Genomic DNA, 19405 nt, shown 5'->3' with positions numbered 1-19405 from the left:
TTGTCACCAAAACAACATATCAACATACAACATGACAAATGAAGCTGGTGTATGCGTGGACCATGTATGGGTGTGTGCTATGGACTGATCTACAGGTGGACTGTCCATCGGGAGCACCGGGAGAAATCCTGGTGGGCTGTCACATTGGTGAGGCTGGTCAAAAAATCCGAAACGTCAGCAACTGGAAATGAGACAATATGTTTACTGCAGCGCGTCAGTAGGCCTGGAGGAAATATAGGGTTTCTGTCCGCTGAAACGTTTGAGGGCTTTTAATTTGAAATAATTATGACTGAAAGAGTTATTAAAACATAATGCTTTAACTTTAACAGGGCAAACGGGAGCGTATCAAAATGAGGCATCATATCACTCTTCTTTTACATTTCACATTGTAGCTCTTTGTCATACCTTTGCATGGTAATAATTTGGGGTTCCAGTTTATTTTGGATGGTAATGGTGAGTTATTTATAAAGCAAAAACAACAAACATTGTTCAAAGTGCTGTACAGAGAGTTGAAATTATGGGATTATTTGATTGATGATTCCAATCAAACAAAAACAAAGGACAACTATGATGTCATCATCATAGTTTCTGACAGCAAATTTGATCAATTGAAGTCAATTGAATCCATATAGCTATTGATTTTTTTGGTTTGTTGGTTTTTTTTTATTTGCAGTGTAAACCATCAGGTGTAACTCCGTCCTCTGCAATTTCTGGATTTTAAAGAAAACTTAAATTTACACCAAATTTCACACCACATACCACAAAATGACAAATAACATAACTGTGAATGTCTGACACGATATGAACAAATGAAATCGCCGGCCCTCTCAGCTGCAAAGGTTTCACTCTCAAGACAAACAAAACAATCAACAGAAGAGCACGCACGCACACACACACACACACACACACACACACACACACACACACACACACACACACACACTCACTCAACCAACAAGGCATGACAACGTGGAGAAAGAAAGATACTATTTTGTTCATTTGAACTGATCTCTCTCCATAAAAATGTCTGTAAACCTCCATATTATTCTGAAGCAGGTTCACAAACACTTGATCCGTTAAATTACACATGGAGAAATGTATCCAGTGATACATGTCATTCTAGCATGCTGTGTCCACCTGCAAGTAAAACATTACAATCACTCCATCTGCTGGCAAGAAGTGTCTCTGCATGAAAATGACTAATGGAAAAGGTAAAGCGAAGAGAGAAGAGGAGAATAGTCACTGAAGAGTTTATACAAAGACAAGGTCACGATCAACCCTCTATGTTGGAAATGTATCTGGTAGTAATTGAGAGTACACAGAAATAAGCAATGAACAGGTGTTTTTAGTCATGCTGCTCATTCTGCTCAGGATAAAGATGTTCTGTGGGAATTACTTGAGATCACTGAACTCAATGTACTGTGCTGGAAGAGCAGGTCTAATCAGCTGCATTAATTGAAAACATCTGTTTGGGTGGTGTGTGTAGGGCCTTCCAGATTGGTAACAATAAATTGGTCATTAACCATGTTTGGTATCTGTTTGGACTGTGGTACAATATGCATAGCACATTTTGTGTTATGTTCTGGCCAAACAAGCATTTTCCTTTATGAAAACTCACTCATAATGACTGGATGGATGACCTGGATAAAAAACACATTTTACTCAGTGTTTCACAAAAACCATACCAGCGACGTCAATGTGCAACTTTCAGAATCATTGTGAACAAATAAAGAAAGAACAAAGGAAGCAGTGTTTTGTCCAGTTTTGTCTCATCTGTCCAAAGGACATTCTCCCAGAAGCTTTGTGGCTTGTCAATATGCATTTTGGTAAATTCCAGTCTCGCTTTTTTATGGTTTGCTTTCAACAGTGAAGTCTTCCTCGGTCGTCTTCCATTAAGTCCACTTTGGCTCAAACAGCGACGGATGGTGCGATCTGACACTGATGTACCTTGACCTTGGAGTTCACCTCTAATCTCTTTGGAAGTTGTTCTGGGCTCTTTGGTTACCATTCGTATTATCCGTCTCCTCAATTTGTCATCAATTTTCCTCTTGCGGCCACGTCCAGGGAGGTTGGCTACAGTCCTGTGGACCTTAAACTTCTGAATAATATGTGCAACTGTAGTCACAGGAGTATCAAGCTGCTTGGAGATGGTCTTATAGCCTTTACCTTTAACGTGCTTGTCTATAATATTCTTTCTAATCTCCTGAGACAACTCTCTCCTTGGCTTTCTGTGGTCCATGTTCAGTGTGGTACACACCATGATACCAAACAGCACAGTGACTACTTTTCACCCTTTAAATAGGCAGACGGACTGATTACAAGTTTGAAGACACCTGTGATGCTGATTACAGGACACACCTTAGTTTAACATGTCCCTATGGTCAAATTATTTTCAATCTTTTCTAGGGGTACCATCATTTTTGTCCAGGCCAGTTTCATTAGTTTGTTTTTTAAAATGATTCTGCTGAACCACAATTCAAAAGCAATGTCTGATTTTCATTAGTTAATTTTCAGTAATTTTTTTTTTTTATTTATTATTACTTTTGTCAGTTTCAAGTTATTTCAGTGACCATTGTGGGTTTTTCTTTCTTTAACGAAAGGGTACCAACAATTTTGTCCATGTGTGTATTAGAGGTGCTTCCAGTATTCAAAAAGCTGTTCCCATATTCACATTCAAGTGATTGGGACAGAAGTTTCTTGGACCTTTGGATGTCACTGTATAGCCTACATATATTGGAGAGGTTCATTTGAAGGCTGGGAAAGAATATATATACAGTAGTTATCTTAATGGGGATAAGTTTTATCCATACAAAAATCAGTGTAAAAATGACAAGTTGTGCTGCTGCTCCCAGCATTTATACTAAATTAAGATAACCATCTCCTGACTCCAGTTTCATATCTAACAAAGAATGAGACTGAAAAATATGGAGCTCATCTCACTCCTGGCAAGAAAGCAAATGAGTCTGTTTCCCAAAGTGTCTATTCATTTCACTGAGGTGACATACTGCAGATCTCCCAAGGCACAAGGATTGTTGCACATTAACAAAAGAATTTCCAACAGTTCCTCTGGATTTTCTTTTGTTGCCATCACTGTTTGAGTTAGCAGGATAATACTGAACTCATAAAACCCTGAAGAGTTTTTTTCAGTTCACAATCATGTTGTTTTTCAGTTCCAGATCTGGTGGAGTTTTACCTTTGTCCTCTGCTGTTACCCATCTACCCTCATTAATCCTGCTTTGTGAGACAAGCCCCAGATGTTGTGTATGAGGACATCCCACTCTGATGCCTTACACACAGGAGACAGGGTTGGCCCTTGGTGATATAAGCTTTGAAGGTGACATTATGAGGCATCCTTCCAGCTGGCAATGGTAGATAAGGTGAACCTGACAACTTTGGTTGCACTGTCTCTCTGCACCAGCTGTATTATACTGGTTTGACTTAAAAACAACAATTGACAATGTACATGTGACACAAAATTATAACAAAATATAACACAAAAAAGTCACATGCCAGAAAAAAAAACCATCTGAGGTTATTGCAAAAAGTGCTTACTTGTTCACAGGTCACACACAAACCGCAAAATAAAATACCCCAGTATTCATGGGAATGTGATGGAATGTCAGCTTTGGTTTGGTGTACAATAATTGCTTAAGTATGGTCATGGTGATTCTTCCTCAGGCACCCCTGGCTTTTGCGCATGTACTAAACAAAGGTCAAGTGTCTGGTGAGGACTGCCTGATAAATGCCTTCACAGTGAACAGGGTGAAAGAACAGGGCTTAACATGGATAAAATAAAAGTCAGAAAACTCAATTTTCTTTTATGGCACCAAAATGTTTGTAGTTTCAGCAGTTAACTACACTATGCACACATGGATGTAGCAGAACTACAAGCAAGACGCTAAAAAACTACTAATTTAATTTCATGTAGTTCACTACTGAAAATAGACCCAACACTGAATATAGACCTTGTTTTCTCGCAGACACGTTGACCTCTCAGAGCAGGAAAAACACGGGTGAAATAAATGTTGTTAACTATGGCTCACTTTCATCCAGCATCTCAATAAGCAATGCCCGTGAGCCATTGCAGTGTGTTCAATGTTATTAGCCCTTTCGTGTTGTGACAAGCTAAACGCCGGCTGTGGGAAGGTGTGTAGAGTTACACTAAACCTGCACACCTTGTAGAATCAGCACAGCATTGGATTCAACCGACAGAGGGCAGCAGTGAGCGGTGTGCGCTACATGTTGAGATGTTACGGTCAAAAATAGATCGTCGACTGTGCCGAGATAATCTGCTGGGCCCAGTCTTTCCCGAAACAATATGTGAAAATGAATTACATTATGTTGCCGCTGTTGTGATGCATCACACATTTAAAATCACAGATATTTAACTAGAGTTTTGCGGCGTGAGAAACGACGTCTATTTCAGCCACATTAAAATGCATTCATGCATGGGTCGTAACCGTGCTGTAACATTGGAAACTATCCTGCAGCAGTTTGTGTGGGGTTCTTTTTTTTTTGTTTTTTTGCCACGGTGGCTCTGTGTCACGGCGGCGCGCTCAAGAGCTGCAGACTCAGGAACGCGCGTCGTCCTTTGGCATGGAGGGGATCAGCAAGAGGGACGCGACTGAAAGGTAACCAGCTTTACAGGCTTTTCCTCGTTCAGGCCGGCGGCAGTGAGGTGGACCGCTGTATCAGGCGGCGTCGAGCATCGACGTGGCTCGCTTTATATCGGCATTGGGTGAAATATAGGCCCGTGGGACACTCGAATACACGGACCGCCCTCAGATCAGTTCGCCACCAGTAACTCTGAGAATACTTTGCATCAGCGTTAGCAAAGAGTGGTCCCGTTTCGTGGACAAAATCACTACATTGTTATTTGCTGTGTTGCTGTAAACGCTGTGTCCGCCACAGGCCTGTGCCGGTGTGAGTTGTGAGTGGGCACCCAGGGGAGCACGTATCATCTAAGTGTCAAAGCTACAGCACAGAGCAAAAATGTTGCTGCTTGTGACCGGAGAACATCCTTACAGATCAGTTAGTGTCATCGTGCTTCCTCTCGAGTTACACTTCTAATTTCTTTTCTTTCAAACTGGCTACAACCCGGTCGATCGTCTTAAGTTGAAGTTCCCCCGACACCTGATATTTTTAGGGTTGCTGACTGCAGACTTCCACACCATATGCCCGAGCCAGTTAAAGGAACAACTTTGACATTTATATGACAGGCTGTTAGAGAAAGTGACGTGTAGCAGAAAATCACTTTATCCTGAATCTGCACCTGGTGATGTAGGAGGGGCTGCAGCTGTATAACAAGATGGCCAGGTCAGCTGACCTCACACATCACAACCACCAACATGGAGACAAATCTGTATCTGAACAAAAGCAGCTCCAGATACTACACTGCTGTGAAAATTAAGTTTGTACTGTTCAAAACATAAACACTTATTTCTACCTGTTAACTGCTTTTTAAAAAGGGGTTAGAGCACTTTGATTGCTATGTCTCTTTAAATAATTGTGTTTGGCATTGTGATATTTAAATGATCCTTTATCTGACCTTGTAACCCATTATAACTAAGTGACTAGAATGACCAGTTGTAATTGCTTCTGCCTTAATTTAAATAACATTTGTTGTGTGGTTTTCATTTTCAGGCTGGTGTAAGGTTTCCTTCCTCTGCCCTCACCTCTACATACAGCAGGCTCACAGACAGACGGAGCCACCAGCCTGCAGGAAGAGTGCTGCCCAGCCAATGTTTCATATCGCCATTGTCCCAGTGCAAACAGTTGACTGCTGATAACTGCAGTCCACTCAGCTTGATTGGTTATAATCTAGATGCCACAGGACCCAAATACAAGAGTCTGCTGAAGAAAAGAATCTGAGGATATAATTATCGTTTTTCCTCGTCATCCTTGAAGTTTTCTTTGGTAGTTTTTTCTTGGACCAAGTGCAATCATGGGGGCCACGGGCTACGGCTACTATCGCGTAGTCATCTTCATCTGCATGTTCATCGGCTACTCGCTGTACTTCTTTAACAGGAAGACCTTCTCCTTCGTCATGCCCTCTGTGATGGAGGAGATTGAACTGGACAAAGATGACCTGGGTAAGGCAGCAACATTAACTGTGCAACAATTAGGTCTTTAATGAGACGCTTATTAGACAAAAACATTGTGCAATAACGTATAAATCTGGCTTATTTAAGCCTGCCCAAAAGTATTAACATGCGCTGGGGCAAAACTGCAGGAAACTGACATGAAACTACTTCCAGTCATTTAAAGTATATTCACCCAATGCTGTATTATTCATTGAAGTGCTCCAGTTGTCCGTTTCACCCTCACCCACCTTCAGCCTCCACCTTCTGTTTGTGTATTCATGTCTAATACAGCACTTTGCTATGTGAAGTGTTGTCTCCTCACCTCACTTGACTTCGATGCAGAGTTGTAACACTTTGCTAACAGCTCAAGGGAAATAACCAACAGTTGAGAGTATTATAAAAGACAAAGAGTCTGCAGCCATGATGGCACCTGTGAGTCTGTACTGAGGCACAGGGAAGTTTGTAACTAATGCCATCATATTTAACAGGGTTGGAGAGTATTCTATTACTTCTCCTATTACTTAAGGCTGATTTTATATTATTAGCAGTGAAACAATGTGATTCTCAGTTGTTGACGTATGTATAGTTCATGTTTGTTTTCGTAAAGTCTCTCTCTGCACATGTCTGCAGGTCTGATCACGAGCAGCCAGACCATGGCCTACGCCATCAGTAAGTTTATCAGCGGCGTGCTGTCAGATCAGATCAGCGCCCGCTGGCTTTTCTCCATCGGCCTCTTCTTGGTGGGCGGCATCAACGTGGTCTTCTCCTGGACCTCCACTGTGTCCATGTTCTCACTGCTCTGGTTCATCAACGGCCTGGGACAGGGCTGTGGCTGGCCCCCGTGTGGGAAAGTGCTGCGCAAGGTATTACCACCTCATGAAACACAGATTCCTAATTCAGTTTAGTTGTGATGTTCAGAGCCAAAGGAAGTCCCGCTCTCAACACGCGGGATCCTCTTGATGTCTGATTATTCTGGGCAGCTAGTGAAAGGGTGTAACCCCAGAGTGGGAGCCACCTGCTGCAAGACATATTCTGTGTGTTTGCTCTCTGTTCTCTGAGAAAGTGGAACTGTGTTCAGAGTTGTTTGCAGGAGTCCTGGCCTGTGCTGTCAGACAGTACTGATCCTGAGGCCGTAGGCAGTGCTGTCTGGTTTAAAGAGATATCAGCTGTATGACACACTAAGGCAGAAGTAATGATATCAGCAGTGTTGGAATTACATTTTAAATTTTTTTCGGATTTCTTTTATTTAAAATTTTGGTATAGTTGAGCTCTTAGAGCAGGGGACTTTATGCATTATAGGCAGGACTCTGATAGTAAATACTCTTGGAGCAAAGCCTAATGCGTTCTTCTGTATGCCTTGTGGCTCTTAAGAAGCATGTTCAAAAGGTGGGGAATAAATAGCCTTGGCATGTGTTCAGTGTGCGGTAGGGGATCAGATTACAGGACAATGTATTTTTAGAAGATCCTCAGTAAATCTTTCCAAAAGAAAACAACATCGACCAAAGGTGTTTTCCTTCTCTAGTGAGAGGAAAGTCAAGTCTTTAAGCAGTTTGCTTCAGCTCTGCAGCTCCTGCTCCACAGCTGAGTTCATCGCTACACGCTGTGGATTAATGCAGCGTTAAATCAGCCTGTGGGCTGCCTCAAGTGTTTGCCCAGTGGATTCTCAAGTTATGGGTTACTGGGCTGCTGTGTTAGGAATGTTTATGGCCACCCTCAGCTGTATTACATCATGATAGGGTGTGGCTCTGATGTCATTTAGCATGAAGCAGTAAAATAAGAGAAGAATGTGAACAGTGTTGCACATTAGAAGTGTTTCTGCTTCTTTAAATCCGTCTTAATTGTAATTAAATTCTGTGAAATGAGAATGTTCCTTCAGGAAAGTAGAGCATGAAAGTAAAGAACAATATGTGCAACATATGATAGTTGTAAACATGCACATGAGGGGAGATAAGTCTTCTTTCTTTGACTCTGCCTGTTGTAGTATTTTGGAAGTGTTGAATATTCTCTGCTTGTTCTTGTTTCTTTTCCTTCAGTGGTATGAGCCCTCCCAGTTTGGAACATGGTGGTCAGTGCTGTCCTGCAGTATGAACCTGGCCGGGAGTCTGGGTCCAATCCTGGTCACGGTGCTTCTGCAGTACTACGACTGGAGGGCTATCCTGACCATGTCCGGCATTTTCTGTGCCGCCTTCTCATTTGTTTGCCTGGTGTTTGTTAAGAATGAGCCAAAGGACGTGGGCCTACCCAGCATCCAGCCAGCAGCCAAGAAGGGGGCGAAGGGAGGTAAGCAAAGAAAGAGAGAATTACAGCAAGTAGAGAGGCCACTTCCTGTGTAGCGCAAAACATGTCAGTCACATGATGCCGTGTTGACTTCCTTTAATTTACAACTTCCCAACATTGGGTCTGTGTCAGTACCCTCACTTGCAGTACTGGCCCAAGTAACCATTAACACTGCAGGTGTGTGTGGGTTTATCAGATCATCCTGACCTGTTTTACAGCTCATACGTGGCTCAACTGAGGCCAGATGCTTCAGTTGAGCAAAAATGCCAAATACTCTGTTACTCACATTTGAGAAGCTGGAATATTTGCTGCTTTTCTTTGTATTACAGGATAATAAACTAAATGTCTTTGGGTTTTGGACTCAGGCAACAGCATCATTTTATCCCACCAGTGTGAGATACTCTTCATTTGATTAGCTGGAGCTCAGGCTTGGTTAAATCTTAAAGCTATCAATGTAATGTTATACATCAGCTGCACATCAGACACCAATATTCAGATCTTACCAACATCTTCAGACTAGATCTCCTCCATTGGAGATCTTCCTCCTCCATCATCACTGCTTAACCACCTCAGTGAGGAAGATTATGACTACCTACACAGTCACGACTATAACCCAAAATCTGTTACCACCATGCATGAAGTAATTATCCACATCAAGGAGAGCAGGTCATTGATAATGATTCGGATCCCAACAACAAACATGTCCACACACGTCCTACACACAGGCGGAGCAGTGAATCAAAATCTCAATTTCTCAGTAATATTCTGTTTTCTCCTGAATCTCTATTATTTAAAAATATCATTGCTAAAAATGTCAAATCTGGCGTGCCCCAAGAAAAATACTGTTCAATATGTAGTTGCAATATATACAGCATATTGCAACTACATACCACCACCATTGTATTAATTCTTCGAATGTCTTCTTATTCTTCACATCCATGAACAGATATTTACTATCTATTAGTAATTCTTTCCGCAGCAATGTCACAAGACTTTAGGATACCATCTTTTTTTATAGGGTAGACAGGGTCACATAATCATTTCCTTGTTAGTACATGTAACAAGTGGAACAATTTCAATAACCAACAACAAACTCTGCTTCTAGCTACAGCCTTTCTCATCATGATTACATCCCAGACAGTTTTCAGGGATTGCTAAAACTCTGAAGACTCTGTTCTTCTAACAGGACTTAGGACTGCAGCTGTGTGGTGATGCTTTTGGAGAATTCTCCTCAGATCTCTGCTCTTTGTCATCAGATCGTGGCGGTGTGGATGGCTGCAAATTACAAGATGTTTCGGGAGTTTTTAAAAGATGTGTGCGACTCTTTGTGTTTGGATATTTGAGAACTGATGTAGTATAATCAGTCAGATACTAATATCACCAACATATCACCATGTGACTGGTATACTGTGTAGAACATGTGACTAACATAGTTGTGTTAGTCTATGTAATTCTGCACTTACTATATCCTGAATGTATTCAACAATGATCTCTTTTTAATGTGACTCTTGAACGTACCACTCGTGTCTGTGCTCCCCTCACCAGGCAACAGTGAGAGCACGCTGAGTGAATTCCTCCTCTCTCCTTTCCTGTGGGTGCTGTCTCTGGGCTACTTGGTGGTGTTCGGGGTGAAGACGGCTGCCACTGACTGGGGACAGCTGTTCCTCATGCAGGAGAAAGGCCAAACTGCTCTTATGGGTACGTGTTTAATTGTCCTTTGCTTCTCATTGGTTTTTCATACAGTTGCAACGGGAAGTATTCACCAGAAGGCAACAGAAACTTGTCAGCACTTCCTGAAATTGTTTCAGGAAGAGGTTGAAGAGGTTATGAAGAGGTTATGAAGGCAATGCTCCACCAAGCACTGAGTTTGGGGGTTGAATAATAGTGCACGTGGACATTTGTCTAGAAAACTAAATGTTTTTCATTTAAACTCAAAATTATGTCAGCTTATGTTCTCAAAACTTCTTGTATGTATCAATAAATACTCTATTTAATTCTCTACACGTCATCATAATACCTTTTTAACTTGAGGGGTTGAATATTTCTGGTTGCAGCTGCGTAATGTGACTGGTTAAAGGTAGTGACCTCAGCTGTGTTGCTAACAGGTAGCACCTACATGAGTGCCTTGGAGGTGGGAGGTTTTGTGGGCAGCCTGGCAGCAGGCTTCATCTCAGACAGAGCAGTAGCTCGGGTGAGTAACAGACGCAAGTTAATTAGACAAAAACTTGATCGTCGATTAAATGACAGTGTTATAAACTTCCCCCCCTTTGACTTTCTCCAGCAAGGCTTGGGCACCCACGGCAACCCTCGTCACGGCCTGCTCATTTTCATGATGGCTGGTATGTACGTGTCCATGTACCTCTTCAGAGTCACAATCACGCCGGAAATCCCAAAGGTAATTCTCTGTTGTATTACCTAAAAATCGCTGTGTGAAAAATGTGAAATTTACATGACTACAAGAGTTTTTCTTTGGTTCAGGAGGCTCCTCTTTGGGTCCAAGTCATTCATCCTGTGTCCGTCCTCATTGGTGTGTCAGAAAAAGAGGTATGCTCAAAACTTCTTAAATTCAGGGGTTAATGGAGAAATCTTTCACCAACACAGTGGTTCACATTTTGTTTTTGTCCTTTACAGATCTGGATCCTCTTCCTTGGTGCTATGTTTGGATTTTCTTCTTATGGACCAATTGCCTTGTTTGGCGTGATAGCCAGTGAAAGTGCTCCTTCAAATTTCTGTGGAACCTCTCATGCTGTTGTAGCCCTGATGGCTAATGGTAAGCTGCAGGTGCACGTGACAAACTAAGCATCAGTATTACTTAAAGGTACCCTGTGTTTGTGGTAAACAAACATTAGTTACTTTTACATTGAATGGTTCTCACAAAAACAGTGTGTGTGTCCTTGAGGACTAACAAAACACGCTGAATGCATTTCCTTCCTCATAAAACATCCATGTGTGTGTATGCACAATACAAACAACAGAGGGCCCACTTGTGAAAACATTCTCCCATAGCACTACTTTTTGTTCTAAAGTTTACATGGTACCTTCAATATGATATTGCAGCATTGCCTGTAATCCATCTTTCTCTGTTACAGTGGGGGCTTTCATGGCGGGGCTTCCCTTCAGCACTGTTGCCAAACGACACAGCTGGGACATGGCTTTCTGGGTAGCCGAGGTGGTAATGGCCATCGCAACCATCGGGTTCTTCCTTGTACGCAACATGCGAACCAGAATGGGACGAAGCGCAGAGAAAATGGACTAATGCACCTGCCTGAAATGAGCCAACTGTCAATGTCCTCTTATGTGACTGGACAGACTGTGTTTTTGCACTGTTGAGTCCTCTGTGTGCAGAAGACTGCACATTAATACAGATCCAATTAGACCAAACTAAACCACGGTCAAACAAAAACTAATCTGACATTATGTCCTGACTTGATGTAGATGCTCAGGGCGGGTGTAGGTTGTTAAATCACTTTAAATTCACAATCAGGTCTTTTTGTCTCACACTTACTCGCTTTTGTTTCATACTCAACAGTACAGTAAGTACAGTAGATCGCAATTGTTCATCACACGATCACATTTTAGTGCTTCCTCTTGATCCTAAAAAAACAGTTTTCATATAGGGAAATTTAAAAGTTGCTTTATGACAGCTGTGTGCTAAAGAGGCGTGAAAGTCTGTAAAGGTTTGGGTGGATTTTGTTGAGATGAAACTAGTTGCTCACTGCATACCCTCCCTGCCTTCAATGGAGGTCGGTTATATTTAACATATTGAATGTTTACTGACGGTTCTGTAATTTATAGACTATTATTTGTCTAGGTATTTGCACAAATGTTGTAGCATGTATCATGGTCATCGATCATTTTACTGATACCTCAAGTATTTGTAAAATTGTAATAGTTTCATTATTTCACTGAAATGAAGTAACTGGAGAACATGTTATTTTTATACACAGTTCTGTGATAAATGATACAGATACACTATGATGCAGTAATCTGAGACCATGTCAGCTTTTGTGATCTGATGTGTTTTTAAGGGTCTATATAAATCAAACCTTTACTACAGGTGTTTAATCACTGCCATTGTAGTTGTGTACAACAGTTACAACCCTGGATTATATATTGTTACCTTTCTCATCTCTAAAATCTGCGAGTCGTGTCAACTCTATTAATAAGGGATCTACACTCAGTGCCACATTGGCAAATTTCTATCTTACAGGAATTGTACCATGGACTTGAAAGATTAAGGAAACCTAATAAATGTGAAGTGTACTTTGGTGATTTTATATTTAAACTGTCAGTAATTCAATTTAGCACGTACACCCTTACTGTGAGATTCGTCTGTCATGGACAAAAAGACTTAAAGCCTTCCACAAGCTGGGAGGACCATGTCCGTGTCTATATAACCCACATGGTGAAAGGACTTTTTTTTTCAAGTCCATCATACAGTAATACTCTCAAGCAACTCAAGAAATAGTAACTGCTGCCTGTGTAAAAGTTTGGATGCCATTCTATTTAAACTTCACTAGGTGGTGGAGTGAACTACTGATTTATTCTATCACAATGTATTGAACAAGATGATTATGTCATATTATTTCTTTTGTCCCTTTATTTTATACCCATATTTTTATTTTATTTATCTACATCTGAATAGTAACCAGTAACTTTAGCTGTGGAATAAATGTATTTGAGTTGGAGACTTTACACCACTGCAAACATCATAATAACATGTAGACCTTCATAAGGAGAAATATGCAGTTGACTGGGGCGTCTTGATTTCCAATTTGAGTTGCAAACCTGTAATTTTACCGGCTCACAGAATGATGCGTGCAAACAGACCCCTCTCGATGGGTGCACACTTCAATAACCGGAAATCACCGGTCATGCATTTCTCCATTCGCTGTAAAGACAACTGGAGATTTAACGTGTAAGCCAGCGGTATACACGGTGATAGGAAACATAAACTAGACAGGGGTGTGTTTGCAGTGTGGACTCCAGTAAATCATTTGACAGCTTCGTTGGTAAATGCCAAAGGTTCTCAGGTGAACGTTTCACGTACATTTCTCTTTGCTTTTTCCCCGGACCGATCACAACTCATGTTGTGAAAGCAGCGCGGAAGAGAACGTGGAACCGGAAGTGCATGGAAGATACGTAAGGACGTAAGACGTTATCGGTTTGTTTACTAACAAAGAAGCTTCATACAATTTTATGGAAACGGGTTTAAATGCATCATGATGTGAGCAAAGGTAAAAGACGATACAGAGAAAACAGCGGCAGATGAACGTCGGTTCAGTGTGAAACTGTCCATGGTGCTGAAACTGGTCGGTCATCTGGTTGCAATGGACACAGCTCCTATAACCATCATTTTGAGACTGGCTTTACAGGTGACTGAGAACACATGAATCTTAATATTCTTTAACATGGGTGGTTAAAATGCTTTAATGCTTCCTATAAAATGTTTTTGTGTTAAACCATAGACCTGACCAGTTAAAGAATGAATCTGACCTGTCTTTGAACTTGTCATCAACTGGGACATTTCTTTTAATATCTGCACCAAACTGCAATTTTTTTAAATAAAAGTTTAACCCAAATTATATTGATCAGCCAACAAGTCACAACAACCTCCAGAGTGTGTTCAGCCTGTGACTTTGATCTTTGTACAGTTGTACCCTAAATGAACTGATCGTTCAGTGGCTTATTACTAATATATAATAATATTTATAGTTCATATTTATAGATACTTAGGACTATATACATTGTATACATGGTTGCAAGAATTGCACCACTGCATTTATTATGCACAGTTGACCTATTGTCTAATGAATTGTAATGAATATTTTATATGTAGCTCTTAGGTGCAACTTTTTTCTTTTTTTAATTTAAATAGGTCTTTATCTGTTTTGTTTGGTTTAACATGAATTTTCTCTTGGAGAAAGTCTTACTAATATTACTATGAATACTGAATCCTGCAGTGTATTCTTTCTAGCAGAATATTTTTTCCTCTTAATAAAGTCTCATTAGTTAAATTTCATCTTATCCATTCTAAAGATGAACTACACCTTACCTTTTACTCATAATGTAATGTTTCTAGTCTTGTATCTGTAACCCAATTAAGTGACTTTTCAGAATGAAACAGCATAACAACTACCAACTGAGTTTTATTGGTTTGTTGATAACAATCATTACACAGGTACATCTATAAACAGATAAAAATAAACTGCACACTTGTACTTGATACAGATACCTAAAACCCACATGAATATTGCTACTGCTGGTATGCATTTGACATCTCAAATAAATGTACAGTTTGACTGTTGGCCTTTAAGAAACCAGTCTCAACAGTGTTTTTTATATGGTTACACACCTGATTAGCTTTACTAAGAAAACAAATTCCATTTTACCATCCTTACAATGTACCATTACACACTGCATATAGAAAGATTGAAAACCCTTTTCACAGCAGCTATACAAATTTATTGCGATGCTATCACAGAACAGAGACACAACCAACACACGCGATGCAGTTCTGATAAGGAGAGCTCCAGTACTAGGAATTTTAGGTTTATTGATCAGATTCGTTAAGAAAACTGCATGAGTACAAGAGTTAACATATAGGAACAAAGCTTACAAACATTCTAAAACACTGTTCTTCATTATAAACAATAAAACAATGAGTTGCCCTGTGACTTTGTCCATCCCCACCCCAGCACAGATTACATACACTGTCCCTTATAAAGCATATGGAATGTAATCCACGCAGGCAAGCTCCTCCGGTTGTTGCCCCTGCTCCTGTGAACGTCGTGCTTGCGTGTTGACATGGTAACCTGTCCTCCACCCTCCCCTCCTTCACATTTAAAATTGAAATGAAATCCACTGACAGTAACAACAATGACCGCAATATTTATGGCGATGCAAAATTGTGGGATGTGATGAAATTCCCGTCTCCAAATTGACTTTTTTCTTTCATTAAAAAAAAGTGTTCTCTACAATCAAACTACTAAAAAACCTGTATTTAGAAAATAGTTGATAAAAATATTCCCCTGAATTGTACAAGAAAAGAGGTACAGGGAGCACTGGTAAAAGACGTGGTTTGAGAGATGTTATTCTGCTGCCTCATCTTTTTCTTCAGCTGTGTCCGTAGCTGGTGCCTGTAAGACAACATTTAGAGTCAAAGTTACATTATCAAGTATATGAGCTTTATTTTTCTGTTTATATATGATGACATGAACTCTTACCTCTTCCTCAGCTTTGGCTTCGCCATTCTCAGCAGGGGCTTCTGGTGCTTTCTCCTCAGGCTTGGCCTTCTCTACCTCCTTAGCTTTTTTAGGCTTAGCAGGTACCTTCTGCAAACAAAAATATAAACTCCATTTGTCACTGACAATTAACAGTACAGAGTTCAATAAATCAGAAGTAATCAAAACAATGCCCCACCTTTGGCTTAGGTTTGGGCTCTGCCTTTGCAGGTGCAGGTCTCTGTGGGGAAGAGCAGCATTAACGTCGGCACAAAGAATACAGTGAACAACATGCATATTGTCTGTGTTATCTTTGCTTATTGTACTTGTAGTCTTTTACTTACATCTTTCAACCTGAGAGATCTCCTCTTGGGCTGCAGAGAGGGGCAACAGACACTGTGATTACTTTTAATATTCAGTATCAGACAGTCGTTCTCACTTATGTGATGTTACTGACCCCTGGTGGATGCACAGACTGTTTCATTATTTTAAGGATGAATAAAACATGGATCAATCCAAAGCGTGTTATTCTGTTTATTCCTTACCGCTGAATCACCTCCTGCAGCTGCCTGTGAGAAAAAAAAGAGACAGAATCAGGTTAATGAGAACGTCTGTATTCTACTGCGCCTATGGTGGGTTTAATTGCTGGAGGGGAATGGAGCATGGGCTTTAAGTATTAGTTATGTAATTCACAAGTGGGCGTTTCCAGACAAAATATTAGCCAATGGCTGCACGTCCAACTTCATACATGATTTAATTCAGACAGATCACTGTGATTGACTGAGATAAAAATCTTGCACGGTGGACCTCATTTGCATGCTCAGTACATAAAAACACCACGCTGTTGTATGTGAATAAGACCTACTAATTAGTCGGCAGGATTACAGCCACTGTATCAGTTAGAAATAATGTTAATAATAATGATAATAATAATAATAACAACAACAACAACGGGAAAATGTAGTTTAAACGGCATCAGGTTGTGCTTTCCCTGCTCCTGCAAGTGATTTGCCTACTGTAAAACTCCGGTGGAGGAGGGGGCGGACTCCGCCTCCTCACGACACATCCATTCATTGGTAATAAATGGGATTGCCAGTGTAGGGAGAAAACCGAGCAGTGTAGTGAGGGTTCCCGCCATCAATTTGAAAAGAGTCACTCCGAGATGCTCAGCGACTCTGTCGGTCTGGTAGCAGAATCTACTAGAACCCCCAGCAACAGGAGCAGCGCTGTGCTGACGGAGGCTCGCCATTGCATAACCTACAACTGGCCTGAGCCGACAATACACATAAAGACACAGGGCTATCGCGACGAACGCCTTCCCACAAATGCATTTTTCCATCGGTCAAAATAATGCACGGACACTACATTAACAGAAAAAAACCAAAACAAAAGACACATGCACGTTAGGTTTGGGAAACAAAGTCGCTGATGACATCATTAAAAGTGTTTTTGTTCCACAAGAAAGCCACAAACAGGACTTGGTGCCCGCGCAAAAATAACAACCCCAACATTACAGTTAAACTCCCACCAAATAACACGCTACTACTGAGGTTTGCGTTTTCAATTCGGGTCCCATTTTCCCTCCGAGAAACTTTAGTATCCAGCGTGACGACCCCCATAGGAAACAATCAATATGCCGCCAACTTTCTCTGCAGAAAAGCGACCGATCGACGGAGAGAACGACCCTGCTTTGTCCTACACTGCAAGTAAATGTATTTAAACACTAATGCAACTGTGCATGTCAACCACTCTGCGGTAAAAAAGAGAAAACCGGCACACTGAAAATCGCTTGGCACAAAGATAATCACTGCACAAGACATAAGAGCAAGAATCAGCCAGTTCAGAAAATCAAAACAGACGCTACATACCGACCAAACTCTGGGCTGCACGGCGCAACACTGTTGACATTCACTCGGTGCAGAAAACCAACATTTGTAGCAACATTTCAGCAACTCTGACCGCCAGCTGTAATCAGCCCGTTTCACAAATTGCACTCGTGGGGTACAAACACTGTATTTCTGAATGCATGAAAGATATCGGTCTACTCACTTTGCTCCTTTTAGGCATGGTTGGTTTGTGTGGGGGTGTTTTTTGAAAAAAGGAAAAAAAAGAGCTGAATGTTACTGAATACAGGAGAAAATTCAGTGGTATATTCTGGATAAAGCTGTACCAGTACAGTTTAATACAGCGCTGCGAGACTTAATGTTCCATTGGAAGAAAAACTAGCTCAAACCGGATTGGATTCTCCCCCTCCCTCCCTATTCAAACCGTTATAGTTTCTGCATGATTGACGGGGCTATGCCCCTCCCCCACCGCCCGCTGATTGGACGACACAGTGGTCAACAAGGAGATTTCAAATCTCGGCTCCTACCTGTGTGGGTACGTCACACGTCAGTCAACAAATATGGCGAGTTATTTGTCTTCACTGCAACCATCTGCTGTAGCAAGGCAAAATTGTCATCAAATCAGCCTCTCAGCTCGCTCACAAACGCTTTTATTTTCCCCGTAAATGACATATCTTGACGTCTGCAATCGTTGCTTTTTGCTGTATGTTAAAAGCAAATCCATTTCGCGTCTTTAGCCCTGCCGATAAAGGGAAATGTGGCATGTGTAATGGCAGAAGACTGAGAGAGGGGTGTGTTCTCCCCCAGCCAAGTCTTTTGTATTTTAGCTTTGGGTACAGCTATTAGCATGTGTTCTCTTGTGCAACCTTCCTCCAGTGTTGCCACCGTCCGCTTCCTCCATTGTGAGGGCGCAGTCCAAACATGACTTCAGTGGAAACAGCCGCGGTGGAGCTCCAGCGTTGTGCTGAAGTCATTTCAGACATTTCAACACGGAGACATTCATTCATTTCCCCTGAGTGAACGATACAGACACAACCCTGACACTGTTACTTCCTACATCCCACCATTGCCCTGAGAAACTGCAACCTACAACACTGAGCACTGTGTAGTTACTGCGGATAAACTGCCCAGAGAATCAGAATAATTAAATAACTTATATATTTTTACATTACATCAGAATAAATTCTGGCCATATACTCTGCATACAGATAAAAAAAGTATATATGCTGCAGTTAAAATAGATAATGTGAGATCTCTTCTATGTGTAGCTCTTACACACACCAATGCCAATTACCTTGTTTTTGATAAACTAATTTAAATGCATTTAACACATATGAAGTGTTTATTTTTCTAGAGAACAAAGGTTAAAATTATGAGGATGCTTTTTATTTTAACCTGGGCTTGAAAGCTCTATTTCTACATTATTCAGCTCTTTTCGAGTGCACACCAAATCGATGGTAAAAGCGCAATCACAAAAACAAGCTAGACAAACACTTTAGGACATGTTTTGGACAATGTCTCTTTATTACATATTATTACTGGGTATGTTTGGACATAATTACAATAACTATGATCTGTAGTATATTAGACATAAATATAATAATTCAATCCTGCAGAAACATCACAGATCAAATAATCAAATAAAAATGCTGTTCTTCTCTCCTTCTAAATGCATCCTCTTTCAGTTGGACATAGTTCACATAGTTAAGGAGACAGTATGCTCTAAACAATGCACTTATTTAAATTAATAGGAAGCACTTGAAACACAACAGCATTAATCTACTTGCATTGCAAGTCAAGTGAAAAAAGGAAGATGTTCTCAAGCAGAAGAAAATTTACTCAGCTCTTATATGGCCACAATGCAAACAACACAAATCATTTTCATTCAAACCTGCCAATTTTTCATTAAATGTTTCTCCAGTTCACGATTATTGTAGAGGATGCATAGTCACTTTTATTTTCAAAAGAAAAATTATTT

The 19405-nt window shown here is 40.8% G+C and overlaps 2 protein-coding genes across 2 annotated transcripts; one reads left to right on the top strand and one right to left on the bottom strand.

Annotated features, from left to right (window-relative positions):
* Window positions 1–4334: 4334 nt before the first annotated feature.
* On the top strand, window positions 4335–12637 carry slc37a4b (solute carrier family 37 member 4b). Its single transcript, XM_056397370.1, has 10 exons — window positions 4335–4631; window positions 5644–6092; window positions 6714–6946; window positions 8117–8363; window positions 9906–10058; window positions 10466–10551; window positions 10642–10755; window positions 10839–10904; window positions 10992–11130; window positions 11450–12637. The coding sequence occupies exons 2-10, from the start codon at window positions 5945–5947 to the stop codon at window positions 11614–11616; spliced, it is 1353 nt and encodes a 450-aa protein (XP_056253345.1). The 5' UTR covers window positions 4335–4631; window positions 5644–5944; the 3' UTR covers window positions 11617–12637.
* Window positions 12638–14489: 1852 nt separating this feature from the next.
* hmgn1b (high mobility group nucleosome binding domain 1b) lies at window positions 14490–17823 on the bottom strand. Its single transcript, XM_056397371.1, has 6 exons — window positions 17633–17823; window positions 16129–16152; window positions 15928–15957; window positions 15783–15824; window positions 15587–15694; window positions 14490–15499 (listed from the first exon to the last, which is right to left on the bottom strand). The coding sequence occupies exons 1-6, from the start codon at window positions 17648–17650 to the stop codon at window positions 15452–15454; spliced, it is 270 nt and encodes an 89-aa protein (XP_056253346.1). The 5' UTR covers window positions 17651–17823; the 3' UTR covers window positions 14490–15451.
* Window positions 17824–19405: the final 1582 nt, after the last annotated feature.

Source organism: Seriola aureovittata, chromosome 15, assembly GCF_021018895.1.
Source record: "Seriola aureovittata isolate HTS-2021-v1 ecotype China chromosome 15, ASM2101889v1, whole genome shotgun sequence".
Lineage (NCBI taxonomy): Eukaryota > Metazoa > Chordata > Actinopteri > Carangiformes > Carangidae > Seriola > Seriola aureovittata.
The sequence above is the reverse complement of the archived record's forward strand: the minus strand, read 5'-3'. Positions and strand labels throughout refer to the sequence as shown.